This window comes from Neodiprion lecontei, chromosome 5 (assembly GCF_021901455.1).
Source record: "Neodiprion lecontei isolate iyNeoLeco1 chromosome 5, iyNeoLeco1.1, whole genome shotgun sequence".
Classification (NCBI taxonomy): domain Eukaryota; kingdom Metazoa; phylum Arthropoda; class Insecta; order Hymenoptera; family Diprionidae; genus Neodiprion; species Neodiprion lecontei.
Genome location: NC_060264.1, coordinates 7,755,715 through 7,778,335, shown reverse-complemented (window position 1 = coordinate 7,778,335; position 22,621 = coordinate 7,755,715). Strand labels below are relative to the sequence as shown.

At 34.7% G+C, this 22,621-nt stretch overlaps 2 protein-coding genes across 10 annotated transcripts in view; one reads left to right on the top strand and one right to left on the bottom strand.

The window, feature by feature from the left end:
• LOC107220114 (basigin) overlaps window positions 1–20,071 on the top strand; it is a 42,704-nt gene extending 22,633 nt beyond the window's left edge. For 3 of the 4 annotated variants that reach the window (XM_015658576.2, XM_015658584.2, XM_046740785.1), the window contains 3 exons: window positions 10,616–10,933; window positions 11,813–12,242; window positions 15,119–20,071. In XM_015658576.2, the coding sequence (XP_015514062.1) occupies window positions 10,616–10,933; window positions 11,813–12,242; window positions 15,119–15,164 (794 nt within the window). In that variant the 3' untranslated portion in view covers window positions 15,165–20,071. The remainder of the gene's footprint in view (window positions 1–10,615; window positions 10,934–11,812; window positions 12,243–15,118) is intronic. The other variant, XM_046740786.1, reaches the window with a different exon arrangement.
• Window positions 19,527–22,621, bottom strand: part of LOC107220133 — a 28,079-nt gene continuing 24,984 nt past the window's right edge. For 3 of the 6 annotated variants that reach the window (XM_015658597.2, XM_015658606.2, XM_046740775.1), the window contains one exon: window positions 19,527–22,238. In XM_015658597.2, coding sequence (XP_015514083.2) covers window positions 21,843–22,238 — 396 coding nt within the window. In that variant the 3' untranslated portion in view covers window positions 19,527–21,842. The remainder of the gene's footprint in view (window positions 22,239–22,621) is intronic. The other 3 variants (XR_001525598.2, XR_006904561.1, XM_046740773.1) reach the window with 2 other exon arrangements.

Below are 22,621 nucleotides of genomic sequence, written 5' to 3'. Positions count from 1 at the left end.
TATGGTTTCTAAAATTTTAACTCATTTCGCCAAATATTAAAACCCAGTCTAGTCATCCACCATAAAACGTCGAAAGCTCGTCGCGTCCTACTCGCCTCACCTATAAATTAAGTCCATGGCCGCTGACGTGAGATGCGAACTCGATTGACGTCAGACGGCCTGGATATTGACGCATACATTGTGGATAGAGCCGAGCAGCAGCGGTTTTGTCTGGCCGTCGTGTGTATAACGCGAGGACCTTCAAAGCCGATGGTTAATGCCCGGGCATTTAATGCCTCGCGAGGCGGGCAGACGCTTGCGATTTCTAATCAGAGCCGAAATTATCCAATCAAAATCCGACGGGCCTAACTCGAGTGCCTAATTCTCAACCCCGTTGATTATTCTCTACGCGGGGTTCAAGTTCGTACCTAATTGTAAGAGGTTTGTGTATCGAAAATTCAGGCTTCGGCTGTAAATTCCCGAGGTTAAAGTTGGCGCAACTTTATCGTAACGAAACACATCGGGGAAAATATTGCTGTTTTCTTAGCTTCTCGATTTCTCTGAAGGAAATACAAGTTCGGAATTGTCTCACTGAGAAAAATTTCGTTTTTAAGGTGATTGGAAAAATTCAGTAAAACAGGTACCGTTAAAAAAACTGTTTGAATATTGTTGGAAATACCAAAAACGAGCCACGCGTAACCAGTTTTTGCTGTCGTCGATCGTTTTTTGGTAATTGCAACGCAAAATCAGTTTGTTTTTTTTGTTAAACAAGGCTTCAACGTCAATCGTTGAATTTTCGTGTGATCGTAATGAGAAAGAATAGTAACGGATAATAGACTTTGTGGTAACAGCTAGAAAACTAATTTTCATTTTCTACTTAGAACTATATTTTTCAATTGTGATAAAATATGAAAATAGTTATGCAGTGAGCTGTAAACGGAACTAAAAATTTCTCTCAGTGCTTGTATTTTTAACCATTTTTATAACGCAAAATAACAATTTCTTCTCAGCGTAAATCGTTAGGATAACTTTACTGAATTCAGTATGATGAAAATTCGAAGATTTGGCAATATTCAAGGACTTTTGTTTGCCTTGATTAATTGAAATTTTCAACTTCAAATATTGTACAGTTTTTGGAACATAGTTTTACAGAATTTCGGTGAAACGCACTGAAAAATCTGGATAGAAATAAAATATGAACAAGGACTTTGAAATTGTATACCAAAATATGTATAGTAATTTGTAGAAGATGGATTCATTTTTGTTTTTCACCTTCTGTTTGCTGTCCTAATTTCTTAGACCCAAAAGATATCTCGAAAATTTCAGTTTCGGATCTGTGAAATCTAGAAACGCCAGGTAATTCAAAATTTTTTAATCACTTGCAAAGCCGAGTCGATGAATTTTTACGGAAAAATTGCTATTTCGCAAAGTTAGTTAATTTTCGGAATTCAATAAATCATGTAAGATGTTAGCCTTTAATTTTTTGAAAACTTGCTGAAACATGCTTATATTTTGGAAATTAACTTTTTAAAAACTATTCAAAATCGGCGGGGATAAAGATTGTGGGGGTTTTTTTTTTTTTTCTTCTTTTTTTATTTTTCGACATCTTGTGATCTCTAATAATGTTGTAGTATTTTACCATCTTTCAATTCATTTCTATCTGTTAATCGGATATCGATCCGTTGATCGTTATCATCGCGATCGAATTAGCACTGAATCAGATTTCACTCTCAGCAATGCTCGTCGTTTAAAATTCAAGCCGAAAAGATGTTACCGCATTTTTTATGAAATTGGAATGTGGAATAGATTTTGAATCGTGATTCTAATCGTTTCGTCAAATTTTCTTTTTTCAAAATTTCGATCCATTCAATCACAACGTGTACATAAAACGTAACTTGAAAAATTATGGCACTGTTTGATCGAAAATTTCATTCTTACTTCAAATCCATCGCTGTTAAATATTTTTCAAATTTTTTTAAAATCGCAAAAATTACACTTCTACTTCTTAGTCAATCGAATCTTTTTGTTTATTTATTTCTTTGTTTTTTCTTTCATAATCCTTTTTTTTTTCTCACAACTGACTGAAATAGCATGTATCACGTATACATTGCGCGTATACAATACCCCTAATTTAGTTTTCGCCTGGTTGAAATTAGCTAGGAATCACGAAACTTGGTTAAGAATTAATTAATCCGTAGCCTCTGTAGCTCGAAGATCTCTCGCCTGCCTTTGTCTTATTCTCCGAATTTATCTCGTTAGTGTTGCTTTGAAATCCCATGATACGATTAATTTTCAACCAACCCATTTTAAATCTATACAACGATTATAATGGTTCGTTATTCCAATAACTCGAATCAACGACCTCTAGACGTTTCAAAGTGAAAATAAAATAATCTTCTTCACTCCTCGTTCGACAAGAATTTAATTTCAAACTTTCGCAATTATAAATTTTATAAAATTTGTCCAGTCGAATGAAAAAAATTATTATATATCGGACTAGATTTGACAAATAATTATTTTTTTTTTCTTATTTCACATTTTGTGGGCGTGTGAAAAAAATTCAATCAAGGAATCGATAATATTTTTATATCAACATATGGCAAATTATTTCTCGTGTGCCTAAAGCTGAATATTTTTCTCTCATGACGTTTGCGGGTTTATATACATTATACAGTTGTAATAAAAAAAAAAAAAGAGAAAAAAAGAAATCAGGCCAAGTTTCTCCGTGTCAGAAGCTCGTCTATTACACGCTTCTACAATGTGTAGGTTAGACGGTATTGTAGAAAATCTCTAACTTGAAATCTCGCGATGCCAACGAATTTGAAAGGTGAAAATTCTTAGACATCGCACTTGTTTAATTATACATATCATAGTTGTACGTACATTGAGAGAAATCTTTAGTTCCGGTTACCGTTCAGTCTTTAACTATTTTCATTTTTTACCACGATCGAAAAATATAGTTCTACGTAGAAAATGAAAATTACTTTTCTATCCGTTACTATTCTTTCTCACTACGATCACTGTTGCTATATTTTCTCGCAACTTTTGCGAAAATTTAACGCTCGTGCAAGAATAAATTGACGTTAAAGCCTTGTTTAACTAAAAAAGTAGAGTAAACCTCAGAAACTGATTTTGCGTTGCAATAACCAAAAAAGGATCGACGATAGCGCAAAATGGTTAAGCGTACCTCGTTTATTCCTAATTCCAACAATATTCAGACATTTTTTTTTTTAACGATACCTGTTTTACCGAATTTTTCTAGTTACTATGAGAAATGAAATTTTTCACAGTGTATAGAGATATAAATAATAATAACCCGCAAAGATCCGTCGAGAGAAATTAACGCTTAAAAAATGAACGTCATTTTTCACTCTATCTAAAATATATCTCTTCAAGACACGTTCGAAGTCAAGTGATATGGTTCTCTTATCGCGATCAGATCTGATTGTCGCTGTTGTTATTCTCTGTATTTCTTTCTTCTTATTTTTTTTATTTTTTGTTTCTCACCTCATACAGACAGACGTCACGAAACGTCTTATCTCAACTTGCGTAGGTTGATTTTAATCTCGAATACTGTAAATTATCCTCCTCGGTTATTATCATAGAAATCGTCAAGATCTCTGTTACATTAAACGTTACGCGACACTGACTAGATTTTGCTTTTTCATCGTCTGTTCGTCGCATCACGGGTGTCTAATGTTCCCATAATCGCGTTACACCCGCAACTCGAGCCTTAGATAATTACCGTCTTGTACGTAGAAATGTTTCAACTTTCAAAGGTCGTCGAGGGCATGCGAAACGTACAACTTATTCTTACATACTTTCGCGAATTCGTGTGTCTCAAAGTATTTCTCACCGAGATACCTTGATGCTGAAGCTCTTATCTTAACCTTCGTTCCAGCCTCTTTCCCTAAGAAACTGCAAATATACGATAGAAAAGTTTCTGAATTGGAGGGAAAACTTTTTTTCCAACTAGTTTCAGTTTCGAAATTTTTTTCTGCTTATTTATCTGCATCTTTTATCTATATATATATATATATATTTTTTTTTTTTTCAACATCCTAATTACTCTTTTACAAGCAATTAGATAAGAAACTTGTTCGCTTTAAAATTTGAACAGATTTTTATTATTTGCTAATGTGTTAATTATCTTTGCATATAGAGAAGAATATTATTTATCACACTGTCGCACACTTACAATTTGTTCCTACGCGTATGTAATATAACCTTGAAGTTAAGTAATTTATGTAGAAACTTGATGTATTATTAAACTGAACAGTCGATTAGTTAATAATTACAATCAGTTTAGCCGCGGTTACAATATCGATTAAAAGTTTGTTAATTTTCACCTAGATCGAGCCTGAAAGCAGGTTAAATTACAACGAGAAGGTGCAAGGTCAGGCAAAGTGAACGCGATTGAAAATTTATTGATTCCCTCTCAAAATATAAACGCTGAATGATTGGGCAAAGATTTTTACGATAGAAAATAGCGTTTACCGTAAAGTATAACAATTTGCTTTTCACTGTGCTTTTCTTCTCAATTGAGTTGATTCGAGTTTTTATTTTTTCTTTCGCTTCGAAAATTTGATTTTTAACACCGTTATTACGGATAAAAAATTCTTCACCTCTCGATATACGAAATATCAAATTTCCATTTCAAATATTCAATTCATTCGGGTGTGTCAATTCTTCGCAACGCGAATTGGTTCGATTTATCTGTCAAGTTGATTGAATACTCGGTGAAATTGATCACCGCGCGATCCGTACTTCAATTTATTGATTTATGATATTTTTAACGACCGAAGGATTTCCAACGATTATATATATATATATATATATACCTGTAATGCAGAATTAGGTAAATAATATTCAACACGGTCCTTCCCGTCGTTTTCATTGTTCATTTGAAAAAGGAGCAAAAAAATAAATAAAAACCAAATGAAATGACGAAACGTCCGCGGAGTTATATTTTTGTAAGAAATTTTTAACCCTTTCAATTAAAAATTCCATGCCCCAGCCTTGTTACAATTTATTCTCAACCTCCAATCTTACTTTTTACAACGCCAAAAACTCCCCAGTAACAAGTTTCCGCTAGAATTATCGAATTTTCTTAATTTTTTTTTTTATTTATTTATTTTTTTTTCGATCTCACATCCGCTACATTGGATCCGCCATATTGTATGTTAGAAACATGAGATACAGATCGAAAAACCGATCCCGTGTAACAGAGTTCAGGCGAAAATATCGAGTTGAAAAAAGTGCGACACCGAAAGGGTTAACATCCCCTCATCGCGCGGCTTTCGCCCCTCGTGAATATTCAGAAAGCCTCGGTATATCAGTTATTCTCTTTGCCGGAAATCTCTCCTTTTCCACGTCTCACACGCAAACCGTACATCATACTTGCATACGTAAACGCATTTGGCGAAGTGATCCGATCGTAAAATATAGGGGTTTTCGGGGGGGGTGTTCAGGGTCGCATTACCGTGTCGTCGTTTCTTCTTTTCGTCCTATTCACTCTCTCCATTAGGCTCGGCCCGGTTTATTGCCCATTATTCGTTTTGTTGCTTTCACCCTTCGCCCCCCTTCACCCTTCGCTTTGCACCCCCCGACGAACCGCGATAGATAGTCCGCGGAATTTGATATTTCGCCAGATTGCGCCGCGGAATAACCTCTTCCATACACATATGTACATATATATATATATATATACGCATACATTACACAATATACATATATATATATGTATATATATGTACGTATGTATGTACGCGTAATAAAAATGTCAGCCTGCCCGAACCAGCCGCGATATGATTCGGTGTAATACCGTATGTGGACGAATTTTCCCTTATCGACGGCTGGTGATGGAAAATTGTAAATTCAACCAATCGCCTGTTTTTTTTTTTTTTTGGTTTTTCTCTTTCTTCTTTGTTTATTCTTTTTTCGTTCTACCAAATATATTTCCGTTTTTTTTTTTTTTGTCTTTTCTCTTGTCACGTTCACTTCCTCGTACGATACGAATTATTTTTTATCCCGTCCTTGCTCTGCACCATCGAAATGAAAAAAAAGAGACGGATATAGTGGGTGTGCAATTTGCCTGGTACGATGATTTGAATTTCTTATCAAATTTGTACGAATATTGTTACTCTTGTTGTAAAAGGGTGTATTTTTAAACGGGGAAATACACCGTTTTACAGGGGGGAAGATCAGAGTTGAGATAAAAACGTGTAAAAATTGAAGTATTGTTTTTGAATTATTTGGAACCGATTTGCCGGTTGCCCGATGAAAAAATTCGACCGAACTCTAAATATGGATCACACTGAGAAAAATTTCATTTTTTACATTGAGTATGGTGAGATTGAGTAAAACAGGTGTCGTTAAAAAAAAAAACTGTTTGAATATTGTTGGAGTTAGGAAAAACGAGGCACGGGTAACTATTTTGCGCTATAGTCGATCCTTTTTTGCTAATTACAACGCGAAATCAGTTTGTGAGGTTTACTCTACTCTTTTAGTCGACAAAGTTAAAAAATGAAAATAGTCGAGGACTGAGCGGTAACCGGAAATAAAAATTTCTCTCGGTGCACCCAAGTTAGGCCTACGTATGTATAATACTCGCATCGATCCCGTAATCATAATCATGTAAATATAATTCACACCCTCGTAGCAGATGGTTATACATATAGGGTGGTTATCAATGACCAGGGTATATAATCATTACGAATGGATGTCGTCTGGACGTGACGTTTGCTTGCCTCTGGCAGACCGTAAATTAATAACGCGCACAGGATAGGCAGTTAAACACGCGTAATATATGGGGCATTCCATGTCAACACTACCAATGATTTTCCCTGAAAAATTTTTGTTTCACTTCAGGATTTCTTTCTTCGATTCTACGATCACAAAAAGGCACACTCTGCAATTTTTTACACAACGGTCAATTTTTCATCACTATTCAAACGTATCTAAAAATTGACATCGACGATGAATTCGAATTCGCGGATCTGATTTGATTCCCTTTTAAGTTGGCATTTTCTCGCCGTTGTTACACAAGACGCTATTGTACACGTACGTACGTATGTGTACGTATAACCTATGGTATAACGTATAAAACAGCCGGGGTAGATTTATTTACGGGAAATGAACTTGTATACAGGCTGTGACGTCATTTCCATATATATTACCTGGTGCAGGAATGCGATACGTCGCATAGCGAGGTATAACAGCGCTATGCCGATTCTTTAACGGTAAAATGAAAATGTAAATGTAATTTTTATTATTTTTTCGGCAACTTCTCCCTCACCTGGTGTCTTGTATATATATATCTTGTGTATATATATATATACGTACAGGCTGTTTGCAAATAGCGTTGTAAATCGAGTTGTTTGTTAATACGAGAACGAAAAGAGAAAAACGAGGACTCTGCATGCGAGAACGTTTAATTCGGTTGAAAAAGTTTTTTTTTTTTTTGGTTTTTATTCTAGTAATGAATAAATGAATATATGAATAAAGTAAAACATGATCGAAGAGAAAGGTAAAAAAAAAAAAAGAAATAAATAAAATGAAAGGAAAAGGTTTTCCAACGAACAAAAACTTATCTTCCTCGGTGAATTAAACTAGCGAGCCGTGCAGAGTAATGCTGTAAACTGACTGAAATGAAAATGCAGTAGAAAGATTCTAGGAGGTTGCTGAATAGTCGATCCATTAAAAGCGAGTATCTTTGCAGGGTGAAATGAAAAAGATCAATTCCTTTAGGCGAGAGATCGGCGTTGAAAAGGATGATAGAGGAGAAGAAAAATTCGTCGTGGAAATATTGTAGCGAAGAGAATTATTTTAAATCGAATCTTGTTAGTCGATGAAAAGTCATTAGTTGTATAATTGGAATTCTCTAGATAATACAGAATGAAAATGGTTGCGTTCATTTTTAGAGGAAGGATTAAATTCGATAATGCAAACGATGCACAAAACTATTTCATTAATTATAATAAATCGTTGCCGTTGTGAATTTATTTCAAGTGTATATAATGTGAAAAAAATTTCATACCGTCGATCACAAAAAATCAGAGAACATCGCATTGTTTTTTTAAACAATTTCCGGGCGTCTGGTAAACGAGCAAAATGACCGATAAAATTTTATAATTTGATCAAAAATACCGGAGTTCGTTCGATCATTCTGAATGTTCTAATTGCAGTACATTTTCACAAATTTTTCACATCTCAGATTCTGTGGTTACGAATATATACGATTTAAGGTATATTGACAAATTTTTTTTAGACAATTTATTATTAAAAAAAAAAGAAAAAAAAAAAAAAAATTCTGGAAAGTTTCGTCTAACAATGCGAATGGTCGATATATCGAAATTGCGAACATGCGATACTAAAATAACGAAAGATGAATTGTTCGAAATATTGACACTTTCAAGTTTTGACCGCCGCCAATTTCTTTTAGCAAGCGAGATTGAAATTTTGCTAAAATAACGAATCAAAGATACTCACCCTTTTTTTTTTTATTACTTATCTCGGATAAAATCATATTGTTTTGGTCGTTTTTCACGTTTAATTCACACGCCGCGGGGCTCATTTTCACCCCGTTGTACAGTGTAAGGGTTAATCACGATGCGTCATAATTTCGGGGTTAGGTACATGCATACGTATTGACATTCATGAGGGTTACAAATCCCCCGTTACAACCGAAGTGGTTGTCGGACGACGGAATCGGGCGTGTAATTGTGTCCCTGGATTCGAACGTACTTGAATATACAATAATGTACATATACACATAATGCAAATTCACTCAGGGATTTCGATGAGCTTGCGGTTATAATATCTCGGACATCGATCCGCGTTTTCGTCCTTCGATCCTCGCTCTTAACATCGGCTTAAACCGTGAAGGGACTGCAACCCTTTAACAACTATTAAACTCCATCCATTTGGTACATCTATATATATATATGTATAATATATATTACAGGTATCATATAAATGATGGAAAAATTGTTCCATTTTAAGCTTCACGAGGCTTTTTATTTTTGTTATTAATAACTGCGGTATTCGGTTAAGAAAATTGAAAACTTTTGAAACGAATTTGAAAATAATCGAAATACTTGATTTTTATATGTAGTAATGACGTCTGCACGACGCTTGTTAATCAACGGCTGAGGCTTCCAACCATCGCTTGACAGTCTAAATTTCAAGTGTCGGATTACCTGCACACGTAACAGATTAATTTCTTAACTAATCGGGACAACGATTAAACCGCGATGATAACAGAAATAACGCTAGAAAAATAAAATCCTTATTTATCTATACCGCAGTCGTGCTTAAGTTTGAAAATATAAGAATATTTATAGGTTGATAAATTTGAAGCAATTTTCGATTTTCAAATTTGAAATATATTAATTGCGTAAAAATGTTGTCTTAATAACGAAGATTTCGTTAAAGCAAACTGACACCTAACTTGTTTGAATGAATTGTTATTTTACAGTGCAATATGTTTTGGAACTTGGAAAATTAACAGAGGGATTTTTACGGGATATTTCATTTTTATATCATTTTGTTGTATTTCTTTTTCCAAGTTCTAACGTATTATAAACTCTACAGGCGATCCGGCGTAAAATATTTCATCACTTGATTCTCTTGCGTTACGTATAATCGTAGAAGTAGAATTCATACGATTCGTTATTGTACTCGTAATTTGCATTTAGTTGAATTTTGTCTTTATTTAACAACGACGATATCAACCGCATGTCTTATATATTCGCGCACGAATATTATTTGCACGTAGTTACTAGTTATTGACCTTGGAGTTCGTTTTTATACATAATTAATTCTCGACGAAGTCGGAAAATCGAATAGTAATTTGTTATTTACGATTTCACTTCACTTCGGCTTTTCCGACTTTGTCGTATATACTCCATTCGTTGCTCACGACTAATCGCAGTGTATCTTCTACTTTTAACGAATTGACTCTTACGCAAATTATTATCGCAGTTCTTGCACAATATTTCAGCTTTATAAATATATGTAAAATATGTTATTCGGCTTATAATATAATATTAACCGTAGTTGGACACGGTTTGAAATTACTAAACAGTTATATATATTTTACAACATTGTTCAAGAAATGACTTCTTGAAGATAATTTCTAATTCCGCCCTAACCAATACCGACAAAACTAACACCATCGCAACAATACATAAACAATTCTATCACATTGTGTAAAATATGTATAGCTATTATATTTGCAGTATCCCGAACAACGTCTGTGATATTTCTTTTGTACATATGACGCGTAACCAGTTTCGCTCTATTTTTTTATTCAATCTTTCTCTATACGATAAAAAATTCTAATCATCCTGCGTACATACGTATAATAATCATACAAATTTCAGTCAGGAGTTCGGATCGTAAATTTTCTTATCAGAGAATGTGGATGTATAATTATAACAAACTAATATTATTAATAAAATGTTATGAGAAAATACGAGATCTGATTGCGTTGAAGATCTTTCCGACGGAATGTATAATATCGTCATATTTACAAGGCTTGCGATTAGCTGGCAATTAAACTCGATATTCGAGCTTAAGCATGTATAACAAAATGGATCCGTTTTAATTTCCGTAATTATTTTTATCTGCTTAGAGGCAAACGGGGGTGCATCAACGCAAACTCCGCAGTCGGATTCGAGTCTAACGTCGAAAGTTGCATCGGCGTCGAATCAAAATGAGCTGATTTACGCGTATACTGAAAAAAATCTGATTTTACCGTGTAACTTAACTACGGTTACTACCGGTAGCATTACGTGGACGCACAACAACGCAACGTTGAAAGAAACGGACACGCTGAAACTTTCCAAGGATAGAACGCAGCTCAACATCACCAAAGGACTCGAGGATTACATGGGAAATTATACCTGCAGTGCTGGGAGCGGGATGCCAACGCGATTTATGAAAGTTGTCCGTAAGTCAACAATTTCACTATCAACTATTGATCACAAAAATTCTACTCCGCGTCAAATGGAAATTTATCCTAATATTTGCTGACTTCACATCTCTTGCTGTATAATCAAAATTGATATATATATATATATATATATATATATATATATATAGTCCTAACGGGCACGAAAATAAACTTATTTTTACTATTCTTTTACGATTTTAAGACCACATTTGACCGAAAAAATGTAGGAAAATAATAAGGAAAAAAAAAACAGACTTCAGATGTCACGTGACTGATATAAGAGTATTTACTAAAATCGGGATAACTTTGACTCGAAACTTCGAATCGATTTGAAATTTATCGCAAAATGATCGTGCTATTGTCAGAAAGTGTGCTTTGATCAGTTAGGGCTGATTAAATGTCGCACAGATTTTTCATCGATTTATTTCTCTGCGAGACGAGCTTTGAGGTTATACTTTGAAAATCGTTCTATCGTTAATTTATACTATCAATTCATCCGTCTCAGCCGATAGCTGAAGCTTACTTACCAAGATCAGAACGACCGCGCAGATAGAAAAACAAAAAAAAAATCAATAAAAGTGACGAAATAATCGGTCACGTGACCCTGTTCTAAAAACACCCGATCGTTGAAATATCCGGAAGTTTTATAAGTATCGACGATTACAATTACACCGAATAGTTTGAGCATAAGGTGAAACCGAAAAATTTACCGTAATTCGAAGAATATTTAAATCCGTCATTTTTAGTAACCGAAGAAATTTTAGTCCCAAGTTTGGTTCTTTTTTTTTTCTTATTGAGTAGGTATAAAAATGAATAAACTTATTACGTCCTCGTATCGATCGATCGTTTTCTGATTAATTTCACATGAATTCGCAGCTTATCCGATAGTGAAATTACCGTCTCTGGATACGAACGTCGTCGAGGGTGAAAAGCTGCGTTTGACTTGCGAAGTGACGCCGGGTCTCGGTGCCGAAATCGAGTGGATCTTCGACAATGTCACATACACCAAGGGCACGGAACGCATCAACATTACAACCGAAGAAAAGTCGTCGACCCTAACCGTATACGACATTCGGCAGGAGGATCGCGGCAACGTGACTTGCAAGGTTGTCTTTACCAGGACCGTAGACCAGTTCGCATCCAGCTACACGACCCTGCTCAGAGTCACGAACAAGTTTGCAGCCCTTTGGCCCTTCCTCGGTATATGCGCCGAGGTCATCGTACTCTGTGCCATCATCCTCGTCTACGAGAAGAAGCGCAACAAGGCCGAACTCGAAGAGTCCGACACTGACCAGAGTCCAGACACGTGAGGATTTTTCTTCCTTTTCTTCTTCTTCTTCTTTTTCTTCCACTCTTCCGATCATCGTTCTTTTTCTAATTCGATTAGCTACGCTGAGAAAAATTGAGTAAAACAAGTATGGTTAAAAAAACTGTTTGAATATTGTTGGAGTTACGAAAACACGAGGCACGCTAGAAAACTAATTTTCATTTTCTACCTGGAAGTATAATATATTTTTCGATTATGGTAAAAAATGAAAATAGTTAAGGACCGAGCGGTAATCGGAACTAAAAATTTCTCTCGGTGTACTTCTGATTATAATATACACCATTTGGAGAGGCTGGTTTCGCCGAAAATCTACAATTTTCATCAACCTTGTTTTGAGTATTTATGAAATTCTTACATGCGTTTAGAATCGTTTATACGTACATTGATTTTTAATCACAATAAGAGAAAATACCGGAACGTGTTGCTAACGAAAGATTGACATCGATGCTTCGTTTCGATACGTTTTTTCAAATAGTTGAAAATCTGCTATAAAATTCGTTCGATTTCACTCTACGATTACTCATTTTATTCAAAAGGCTATTTTCTAAAAAATTATTGAAACCGAGCTTCTTTTTTTTTTTGTCTCGTTTTCATTAGTCATAAAATTTTATGTTACCATTTGTTAATCGTAATCGATGTCGAGAAAAATCTAACGAATCTGCCAGATTCGCAACAATTTTGAAGCGATCCGAAACGAAGAATCGATAAATTACCTTTTGTTTATAATTCCGGTGTTTGTTGTCGTGTTCTTAAAGAGTTGCTTTTCCACCCCGCGAATACGACAACAATTTACAAATACCAGACGCCCGATTGTTGCGCGATAAAATTGATAAAAAAAAAAAAAAAAAACGTATCGATTTTCGGTCAACCAAAAAACCTCCTTGGGCATCCACAAACCGCAACAGGCGTTTCACTCTCTCTCTCTCTCCTCTCCCCGCCTTTTCTTTATTCAACCTTTCCGAAGCGCCGAGCCGAGCCGCAAGCTGTTACCATCGTACCGAAACAACGCTATAAAAGAAGAATCCGAGACGTTAGTCTAGACCGTGGAAAAGTTGGCGGGCGGTAAAAAAAAAAAAAAAAAAAAAAAACAAATAAATAAATAAATAAATAACACGAGACGAGAGTCGGTGGATCTCGGAGAATAAAATAGTAGCCAGACGGCGTTTGCCAAGGCGTTGAAAATTTCATCGAAGATCGTATAACGTAATAACAACGATAATTGCAATCAAACAAGTATTTTATCACCATTCTCGGTGTAATGAAACTTGTTTTTTTTTTTTTCTTTGCGACTCAGCTTCCACTTCGTCTGTACACGCACCTCTGCGCAACATCTCAATTCTCACGTACGTGCGATGTCAATTTTTTTTTTTTTTTTTTGTTTTTTCTTAAATCCATTTTTCATTCCACGCGACAATTTGCCTCTCCTCGCATTATTCTTGCTGTTTTTTTTTTTATTGCCCGGCCCACCGTTACCGTCGCAGGAAATTGACGTCGACGCAAGAGGAGTACTACATACCTCTTCAAGGGCCACTTCCTCCCTCCGAACTTCCGGTCCAACCCCCGATCACCCCGCCTACGAACCCCACAGTTTACGACCACAAAGCTGTTCATTTCCAGAATACCTCGTCGTCCCGAGATCAACGACGAAATTTATCACTGAGGTCCGCTCCTCCTGCGCTTCCTCCCAACTTTGGCTTAACCCTGGTCTAAACATCCGTTCGTACCTTAACCTTTGCCTTTGCCTTTGTCTTTGGCCTTTACCTGAACCACACCAATCGCGTTGTTACTTTGACTTGAGTTCAAAGATACACTTGAATCGCTTCGGTATTACTCGGAAGAAAATCGACATTTAGCGATGATATTTTAACAGTGTTTTAATTCTGATTCTTTGTAGCGTGCTGCGACTTGCTTATCACGAATTTGATATTTTAAATTTGAAAAAGAAAAGTAAAACAAATAATCTACAATACACGAAGCAAAAGTTCGGAACTAGAAAAACTTTCACGATCTGCGCAAGTAATTTTTATTGACTACATTATGATTATAATTTACAATCAGCAATACGATTCCGGAATCGATTGTCATCGGGTTTCAAGTTTGATCTAATTTTCAATTTTAAATATACTCGTCGGAAAGAAAGCTGAACTTTTTTTCTCAGGTAACACGTTTTCGTGTTAATTGTGAATTTAACAATATTTCCGTACAGAAGTAATCGCGTGCGTGATTTTTATTTCTCTGGAGGAAAAATTTTATCAAAATCAGAGAAAGAGAAACAGTGCACGATTTTTGCATTGACAGTTTTCTTTTTACTCTCTTTCTCGTGATTCTTTAACTCAGCTTCAGAATAAAATCGACATTTTTGACGTGTTTATCAATGTTGTATGACATCGTTCACACGTGTTCGCGAATATAATTAATTGACAATCGAGATGCAAGTTATATTTGTTGAAAACTGAAATATTTTTGTGTGTGTGTGTGTGTGTGTGTTTTTTTTCGCCGCGTGATCAGCCCCGATTTTTCGTATCTAATGAATTTTTTACGCCGCGTTTATGATTTGATTGTTAATATCGTTACCGGTAAACGCTGAATCCCACATCTTCGAATCTGGAAGATCCCCTTGTCCGCTTTTGTAAGTATAACCCAATAACCTAATTAATTCCTCTTCTCCGTGCTTTGATATGTTTTCCTATTCAAATTATCCCTCATTTAGTTCCTCAAAATGCGAATCTTTCATTTATCCAGATTAAGAATGAATGAAGAAAAAAAAAAAAAAAAAAATGCTGTACTTATCTAGTCGCAAATAATTGTTTGACTTCTGAATACATTTATATCGTCATGATATTTTTTCCCCGCAGCAAACCGACGCCGAACAAAGATTCCGAAGTCAGGCAGCGAAAGTGAATGAAATTTTGAATGGAAAATATTTCACAAAGAACAAATGGAAGGGGAAGGATAATTAAGGGATAACAAATAATAAGAACAAAAGAAAAGATGCGCGAGGATGAATGTAATCGAAAATTGATAAATGATGGAAACGAAGAATTTAGTCGGTTGGAAAAGAGAGAGAGAAAAAAATCAATAAATAAAAATTACGAAATACTACCGAAAGGAAAAAAGGCACATGCAAGAAGATGGGATGATTCGAGAAATAAAGAAAAATTTTACGAGATGCCGGAAGAAAAATCAGCAAATCCTTACCATTTGTTGTATTTATTTCAAGGTTTTTTTTTTTTTCTTTGCATCCTTTTTTTCTTTTCAATTACTCATAAATTTCGTTATCTCATTTTACCTTTATCGTCATTCGTTACCGGTATTGGTATATGCATTATTTCATATACGCTTTGACAGCTCTTCACTTGTTATTATTATACTGTAAAATATGTATAATTTGAAAAAACTAAGAAATTTTGTTTATCTTGTTTGAATCGCTTTGAAATTCTGCATAGCGAAAAGAAATTTCAACCAAACGTTGGAATTGAAAAGTGATTCACAGCGAGTTTACAAAAATGTTTAACGAGACGGTCGTTTTTTGATCATTTCGAAGTTGAAAAAAAAAAAAAAAAATGAAACAAGTAAAAAAAAAAAAATATATAAACGCGTGTAAATTCTTCCTAAAATTCCTCAATTTTCGTATCATCTGCGTATTATAATTTCGTACATTGCTGTTTAAAAATTAATTACGTATAATCACTCTTTAATGACCAATCAAGTTTTTTATAAAACGAAAAAAAAAAAAAAATTAGACACGGCAATCGGTAATATTTCAAAGATATTTTTATCATCGGGATAAATTTAATTCTGTTGCGTAATTGAAACGAAATTATAAACCGTCGAGTAACGGAGGCCTGCAAACATCATCAGGGTCATCATCTCAGCGTTTCCCTAATTCGGACAAATCTTATTTGAAAGAAGAAAACGATAAGAACAACTTTTGATCGTATTTGCGGAATTGGAAAAAAAACAAAAAAACAAAAAAAAAAAAAGGATTCAACGAAGAAGCAAAAATGATCCAAATTACTAGCTACGTGTATAAATTGGAGAAAGAGGAAGAAAAGGAGGACAACTAAGCAGCAACGGGAGAAAGAAATGTTTTTCACCGGAAATGCCACGCTGTTGTTTCATCGATCCGCGCACCATCGGAAGCGTCTCTTCGTAAAAAATCCAACTCGCCATATTTCAGTTAAAAACCAAGTAGCCAGTAGTAAGATCTGAGGACTCCTTTTAAAACCTTTTTTTTTTTTAAAGATATCCGCACCCGAAGCGACGGAACTGAGAATATGAACACAATTTAAATAGACGATAACGAATAAGTGATGAAATTAAGTAAAATAATAATACGTATATTACTCATACGCATGCGCATGTATAAATATGTTCACGTAAATACATTCAAATAATGTGCAAAACCACGTGTAACGTGTGTAATAACGGAAAGAAAGAAAGAGAAAAGAAAAAAAATGAAACAAGCGTTTTACCCGGTCCTTGTTTTTACATAAAAATACTTTAGTAACGATATTACATTATCCTTAATTACTCTGCGGAATGTTTACAAATTGGCAAACAATCGGACTCAAAGTCCGCGTTGAAAATTCGATTGTAGTTCATTTTAGGCTAAACGGCTATTCTCTTTTGTCCACGGATGAAATTTTCTAATTTCTCTGTAAATAGTTTGTCACAGATGAAAAATATTTCGCACGTGCAACGAAGGATAATTGTAACTAAAATCGTTTCGAAACATTCGTTGTGTCATACGAATGAATAATTAATGAAATAAATGCTGCACGAAAAGCTTATTCAAACGTACGTAAGAAGAAAAAATAGGTGAAATATTTCAGTCTTTTGCAATGACACTTTCGCAATAAATCCGTAGTATTTCTTTAAGAATAAAAAAAGACGATAATTTTGAAAAAAAATTTTTTTTTTTTTTTTTTTTCGAGAAAGGAGACTACGGCGCCAAATTATAAAAAAACCAGCGACGGTACTTACAACAGGCGATATGTAATTATATCTCGATTGTTGATTATTCATTGATTCGCAAAACGAGACCAGTGATGATTTTTTTTTCTCGTACGAGAAAACACACACGTTACATTATAAATACAATAAATTACTATTAAAATTAAAATTACAATTATTATTATTAGTTATGAAATATCATTATAACATTATCATTGTTATATTGTCATTATTATTTTAATTAATAATATTATTATTGATATCGTTATTGTTAATATTATTAAATTAACAGTTATCATTATTATTATTACTAAAATTACTACATTATTAAGAATGAATTATTATCGATAAAAATATATGAATTATATTATACATATAATATATGCATCTGTAGTACCGTAAATTGCATCGGGAGAATCAGCCGTGATTGAATTGAAAAATTTTAGAACCGAGAGTTTCGGCGAGGAAGAAAAATCGAAAGAACAACGATGGTGGAAATTCGTTTCTAACGATTTGACGACGTGCTTTTGGCAACGGTGTTTCTCTCCCTTGCTCGTATCTCGGTCTTGTCGCGATGTAAATAGAGTTCTCAATTATTAATGAATCGAACAAAACAAAAAAAAAATATATATATATATATATAAATATATAAATATATACGAATATCTACCGTCAGTTTTACGAAGTACGATTTTTGTTGATCGGGATTCGACAGGTTTTAATTTCAACGGCAAAAATCGTTGAGCTCTCCCCTCATCGGTTATAGAATTCTAAATACCTGTAATATGCTGGCAATTAATATTCGTCAACGTCGCGTTAATTCACATACCGTTATAATTTATTAAACATATTAGAAAGACGCGTTGCAGGTATATTTCCAGGCTAATGATTTGTAGATATTCCGCGCGAATGAATGATAGAAAATTTAATCTTTCTCGTTGATATTGTATAATATATTGTATACTACTAACAAGTTCAACAACACCGCGATTTCTTCTACAATACACCGAATAGATGCGTTTATTCGTTCCTTTACGGAATTCACGCTGTAATAAGTAAGTAACATTATTATAATATACGCGCATATAATATGCGTATAAAAATTATTACTCAGATATTAATTAAACGATTATTTTGAACGAAAAAGAAAAAAAAAAACAACAAAAATACCTATGCCTTTGAGATCGGTTGAATAAACAATTATTGACACGTTGACAAAAATCTTGAACCTTGCTTTTATTCAGCTCTCTTGTTGGATGAATTTTATACCGTCTCATAATATTTCTTTGGTGCGGTTCTTTTTCTCTCTCTCTCTCTCTCTTTCTTTCTCTTTTTCTTTCTTATTTTCTGTAATATGGTTTTGAATATTATTACATCAGTCGAAGGACGAAGAGGAATAAAAAAAAAAAAGTACAAAAACAAAAAGAAGCAGAAGAAGATGAAAATTAAGGAAACTTCCAATCAGGTACAATATGCGCAATTTATCGTACCAATCACGTGCATGAATTTTCTGAATTTCTTTTTTTTCTCTTCTATGAAATCGTCGTAATTACTGAATCTTGAACAATTCAACTTCTATCCGTGCCAAATGTTGGTTCACGGTTTTATACCATGTAGTAAATTATCGTTGCAAATCTGAACGATGGTGGGCAAGTTGAGCGGTGTATAAAAAAAAAAAAAAATCAAAGTTAATGATGGAAAGAGAAAGAAAGAAAAATATATATTCATATATTTTCGTAAGGAATGTATGATATTTGTTCAAATTAAATGTAAACTCAAATGGGATCTCTTTCGTTTGCCTAATAATTTTACTTGTACGAGATTTCATGAAACTTGTTCCTTTGATCTTCAAAGAGCCACGGATTAACGGAGCGAATAATATAACGCGAGAAAAAGAAAACACTGATGGGGAGAAAAAACAGAAGCAAAAGCTTATAAGCAAATATACAAGTAGAAAAAAAATAAAGAAAAAAGAAAGGCAAATAACATTCAAGACAGATCGGAAGTGCAGAAGAAAAAGGAAAGCTAGCCTAAAGCTAAAGCTTTTACTAAACTTTCCAGCAGCGATGGGCGTTATTCTTTAAAAAAAAATTCGTTAATAATATTTGAAACCTCCGCTAAAGTCGATCTTGCGGAGTGATTAGCCTACTCCTTAAAATTCTACACCTGTGAGTCTTAATTGTGAATTCCGAAGGTTTCAATTTGCCTTTCTCTTTCTCTCTCTCTCTCTCTCTCTCTATCAACTTTTCTCGAGCAATCTCTTGCTCCCGATTTTTTTATGCGCTATTCGATAACAGATTTGTTCACCCCCCCCCCTTTTTTTTTTTATTTCCTTTCCATTACGAAATTGTTGTTTTCTTATTTCCTCGACAATTGGGTAAGTGCGGATGATTAAGGAGACAGATTAGATTTGGGTTATAAAAATTATACAAATATACTTTATTACAGGATAATGATTTCGCTTCATTCATCATTTGTTACATACATATATATAGGTATATATATAACGGGGTGCTTACCATCAATTATTTTCATACTAAAGCCTGTATATACAGGGTTAATTGTAACGTATATTATATGTGAAAAAAGGATGAAAATAACACCCCGTCTATCCAATTTTAAAAATTAATCATCACTCAACTCGCGTTTCTGAGCATTCGATAAATTGCCTTAGTTTTTTTTTTTTTTTAAATTATTTGCGAAAACCGTCCGAATGATTTACAAATAAAATTTTCTATTGAACACTGTAACACCAGTTTATAATCCGAAGTTTCCCGCTTATCAATTTGACCCAAAAATTCATTTGACTAGAGCGGTAAATTGGAAATTACGCTTTTCGGAGCTGAGAAAAGCTCTGCGTGCAAAAATTATTGTTCAAATCGAATACAGGGATACTGACAATTGTTGGAAAGGCCCTTACATTGTTATAATTTATGTATGACATCTATACGCCAACAGTTATATATATATATATTCCAAATATATATAATATATAGCTAAGAATTAAGGTAACTTATGTATAAATAGCACGTATTCTTATGAAAATATACATGTGTGTGTGCGTGTGTGCGCAATATATAAAAAATATTAACGTATACATATACATGTATATACTTAACAATCGTTATTACGGTTATTTTTATTGTTATTATTTAATTAAGCTAATGTACATGCTGCGCGCCGTTTGTTCTGTCGAAGTAAATCTTTGTAGGCATCGATGAATTAAAAGTGGAAATGAATGTTCGTTTGAGAGTGACAGAAGAAAGGGGACGAAAAAGAAACGCGGTTCAGGAAAAAATAAAAAAAAAACAAAGAAACAAAAAAAAAAAAAAAACAAAAGCGACTGATGGATAGTTGAGGACGCGGACAGAGACCGGATATAATTGCAGAAATGAATAATTTGGCCGGACATTTGTCGGCGACAGGAACAAACAGCCGCGGAATAGCTTTGTAATTAATTACAAGGCACTCGTCGGGCGCTATGCATATACGTATAAATACGTAATTTCCTCGCCTCGAATTCAACCCTGACAACAGTAACGACGAGTTAGTTTAGTGCGCTTGGTCTATTTACATTATTTTAACGGAAAACGGTGTAACGGAGTTAACTCTTGACAATTGATGGGAATCCGAATGAGGATTCAGTCGGGTTGTAATTATTCGTTGGAAAATTCAATATCTGAGACTGTCGGTGATAATCAAGTCGTATGGATGAAGTTGTGTTCAGTCTTTCCACGAAGTAAGTTTATTTTTATCGACAAATATGACAAATTGACAGGATTTTAAAGAGATTGCAATTAGTTGGAGAAAAACAAAAACAAAAAAAAAAAAAACAATTGGCTGAATTAATTTTAATTTTCAACTAATTTAACTTGGTATCAAAGATCGGGAAATAATCCTTCGTTACAAATAAACAGCAGAGAATTTCGTGTTGTAAATTTTTTCGACAAAGACGGTTGATCTTTAGAGTTGCAAAAAAAGAAAGAAAGAAAGAAAAAAAAAAAATAAATAAACTAAAAAACTTTCAACGATGCTCTTTCATTCAGAGAGTTTGAGATGCCAGCCAATTGTTCAACTCCCATGAAATCGTCGTTGATTTTTAACGATCAATAAGTTGTACACTTACCCAACAAGTTTGAAGATGTCTTGAATGTTGCGCGATAAATGTTTTTTTTTTTTTTTTTTTTTCTTACGCCCAAAGTAATTACAATCAGACAGAATCTTTACATATTATTTCCCACTTGTCGAACTACGAACTCATCCCGATTTCCCCAGATCGTTGGTTATATATACGGTAAAATGCAGTTTACTAAATTACAAACAATGATGCATGACCGTGAATACACGTATCATATATATATATATATATATAATAATACGACTCTTTCTCCATTAGAATCTTGCAATATTCAACACTGCACTGTAAGCACGCGGAGAAAACGGTTGAAAAAAGAAAAAGAAAAAAACAGAAATGAAAACAAATCATTTCGTGCAAGTCCAAGCGGTTCGAAATAATCGTTATCGAGCTCGTCTGCGGTATAACGGATATAAAATTACACATTAAACAACATTAAATTGATAAATTACATTAGTACTGGGCCTTAGAAAGGGTTGGATACCACCTTACTTCGGCTGATTACCATAGTCAACGTAAACGCGTACCACTTCACCGCTGTACTTTCGTTGGCTCGGCATAAAGTAAAAGTCCGGTTGTTGGGGGCCCGACCCGTTGGGCCCCTTGAACCGTTGGTTCCTACGGTCCTGGGTGTAGTAGCCCGGCTGCGGGGGCGGGGGTTGTCGGGGCCCTGGGGCCCTCGGAAGGCTGTACGTTGCGCGGGGCCCGGCTATCTGCTGGGTGGGCCTGACGCCGTCGGGTTCCATGGCGGTTTCCCGGGGCCTCGGGAGGCTGGATACGGGCGGAGGAGCTTTCTCCTCCGTCTCGAACGCCTCGAAAGCGAAATTCGTATTTGCCCCAGAGTTGTAATCCTTCCACGCGTTGTTCGTGGTTATCAGCTGATCCTGGAACAAAAATATTTACACCCTTTAACCGGAGATCCTCTCCTTCGGCCTTGCGACACCCTGTTTCTGGATAATTGTGTACTTATGTCATTTGAAAAAGAGGTAAAAAAAAAAAAAACAATAAAAAAAAAAGGAACAAGAAAAAAACTTGACACGATTAAACTTCAGCTCTGCAGTCGCGTGCTCTCTCTTCATTTCATTTTACACACCACATGCTATACAGAGTGAATTCCTAACAACTGCATGGTTCGTTGTCTGCTGGAGTTTAATGCGCACGCGTCACAATCCGAGAGGCAATTATTTGCCAGGTTGACCAACTGTCTAAAACCTCTAAAATTTCGACAGCTTACGGTCGCGATTGTGCTCAATTCATAACTGTTAGA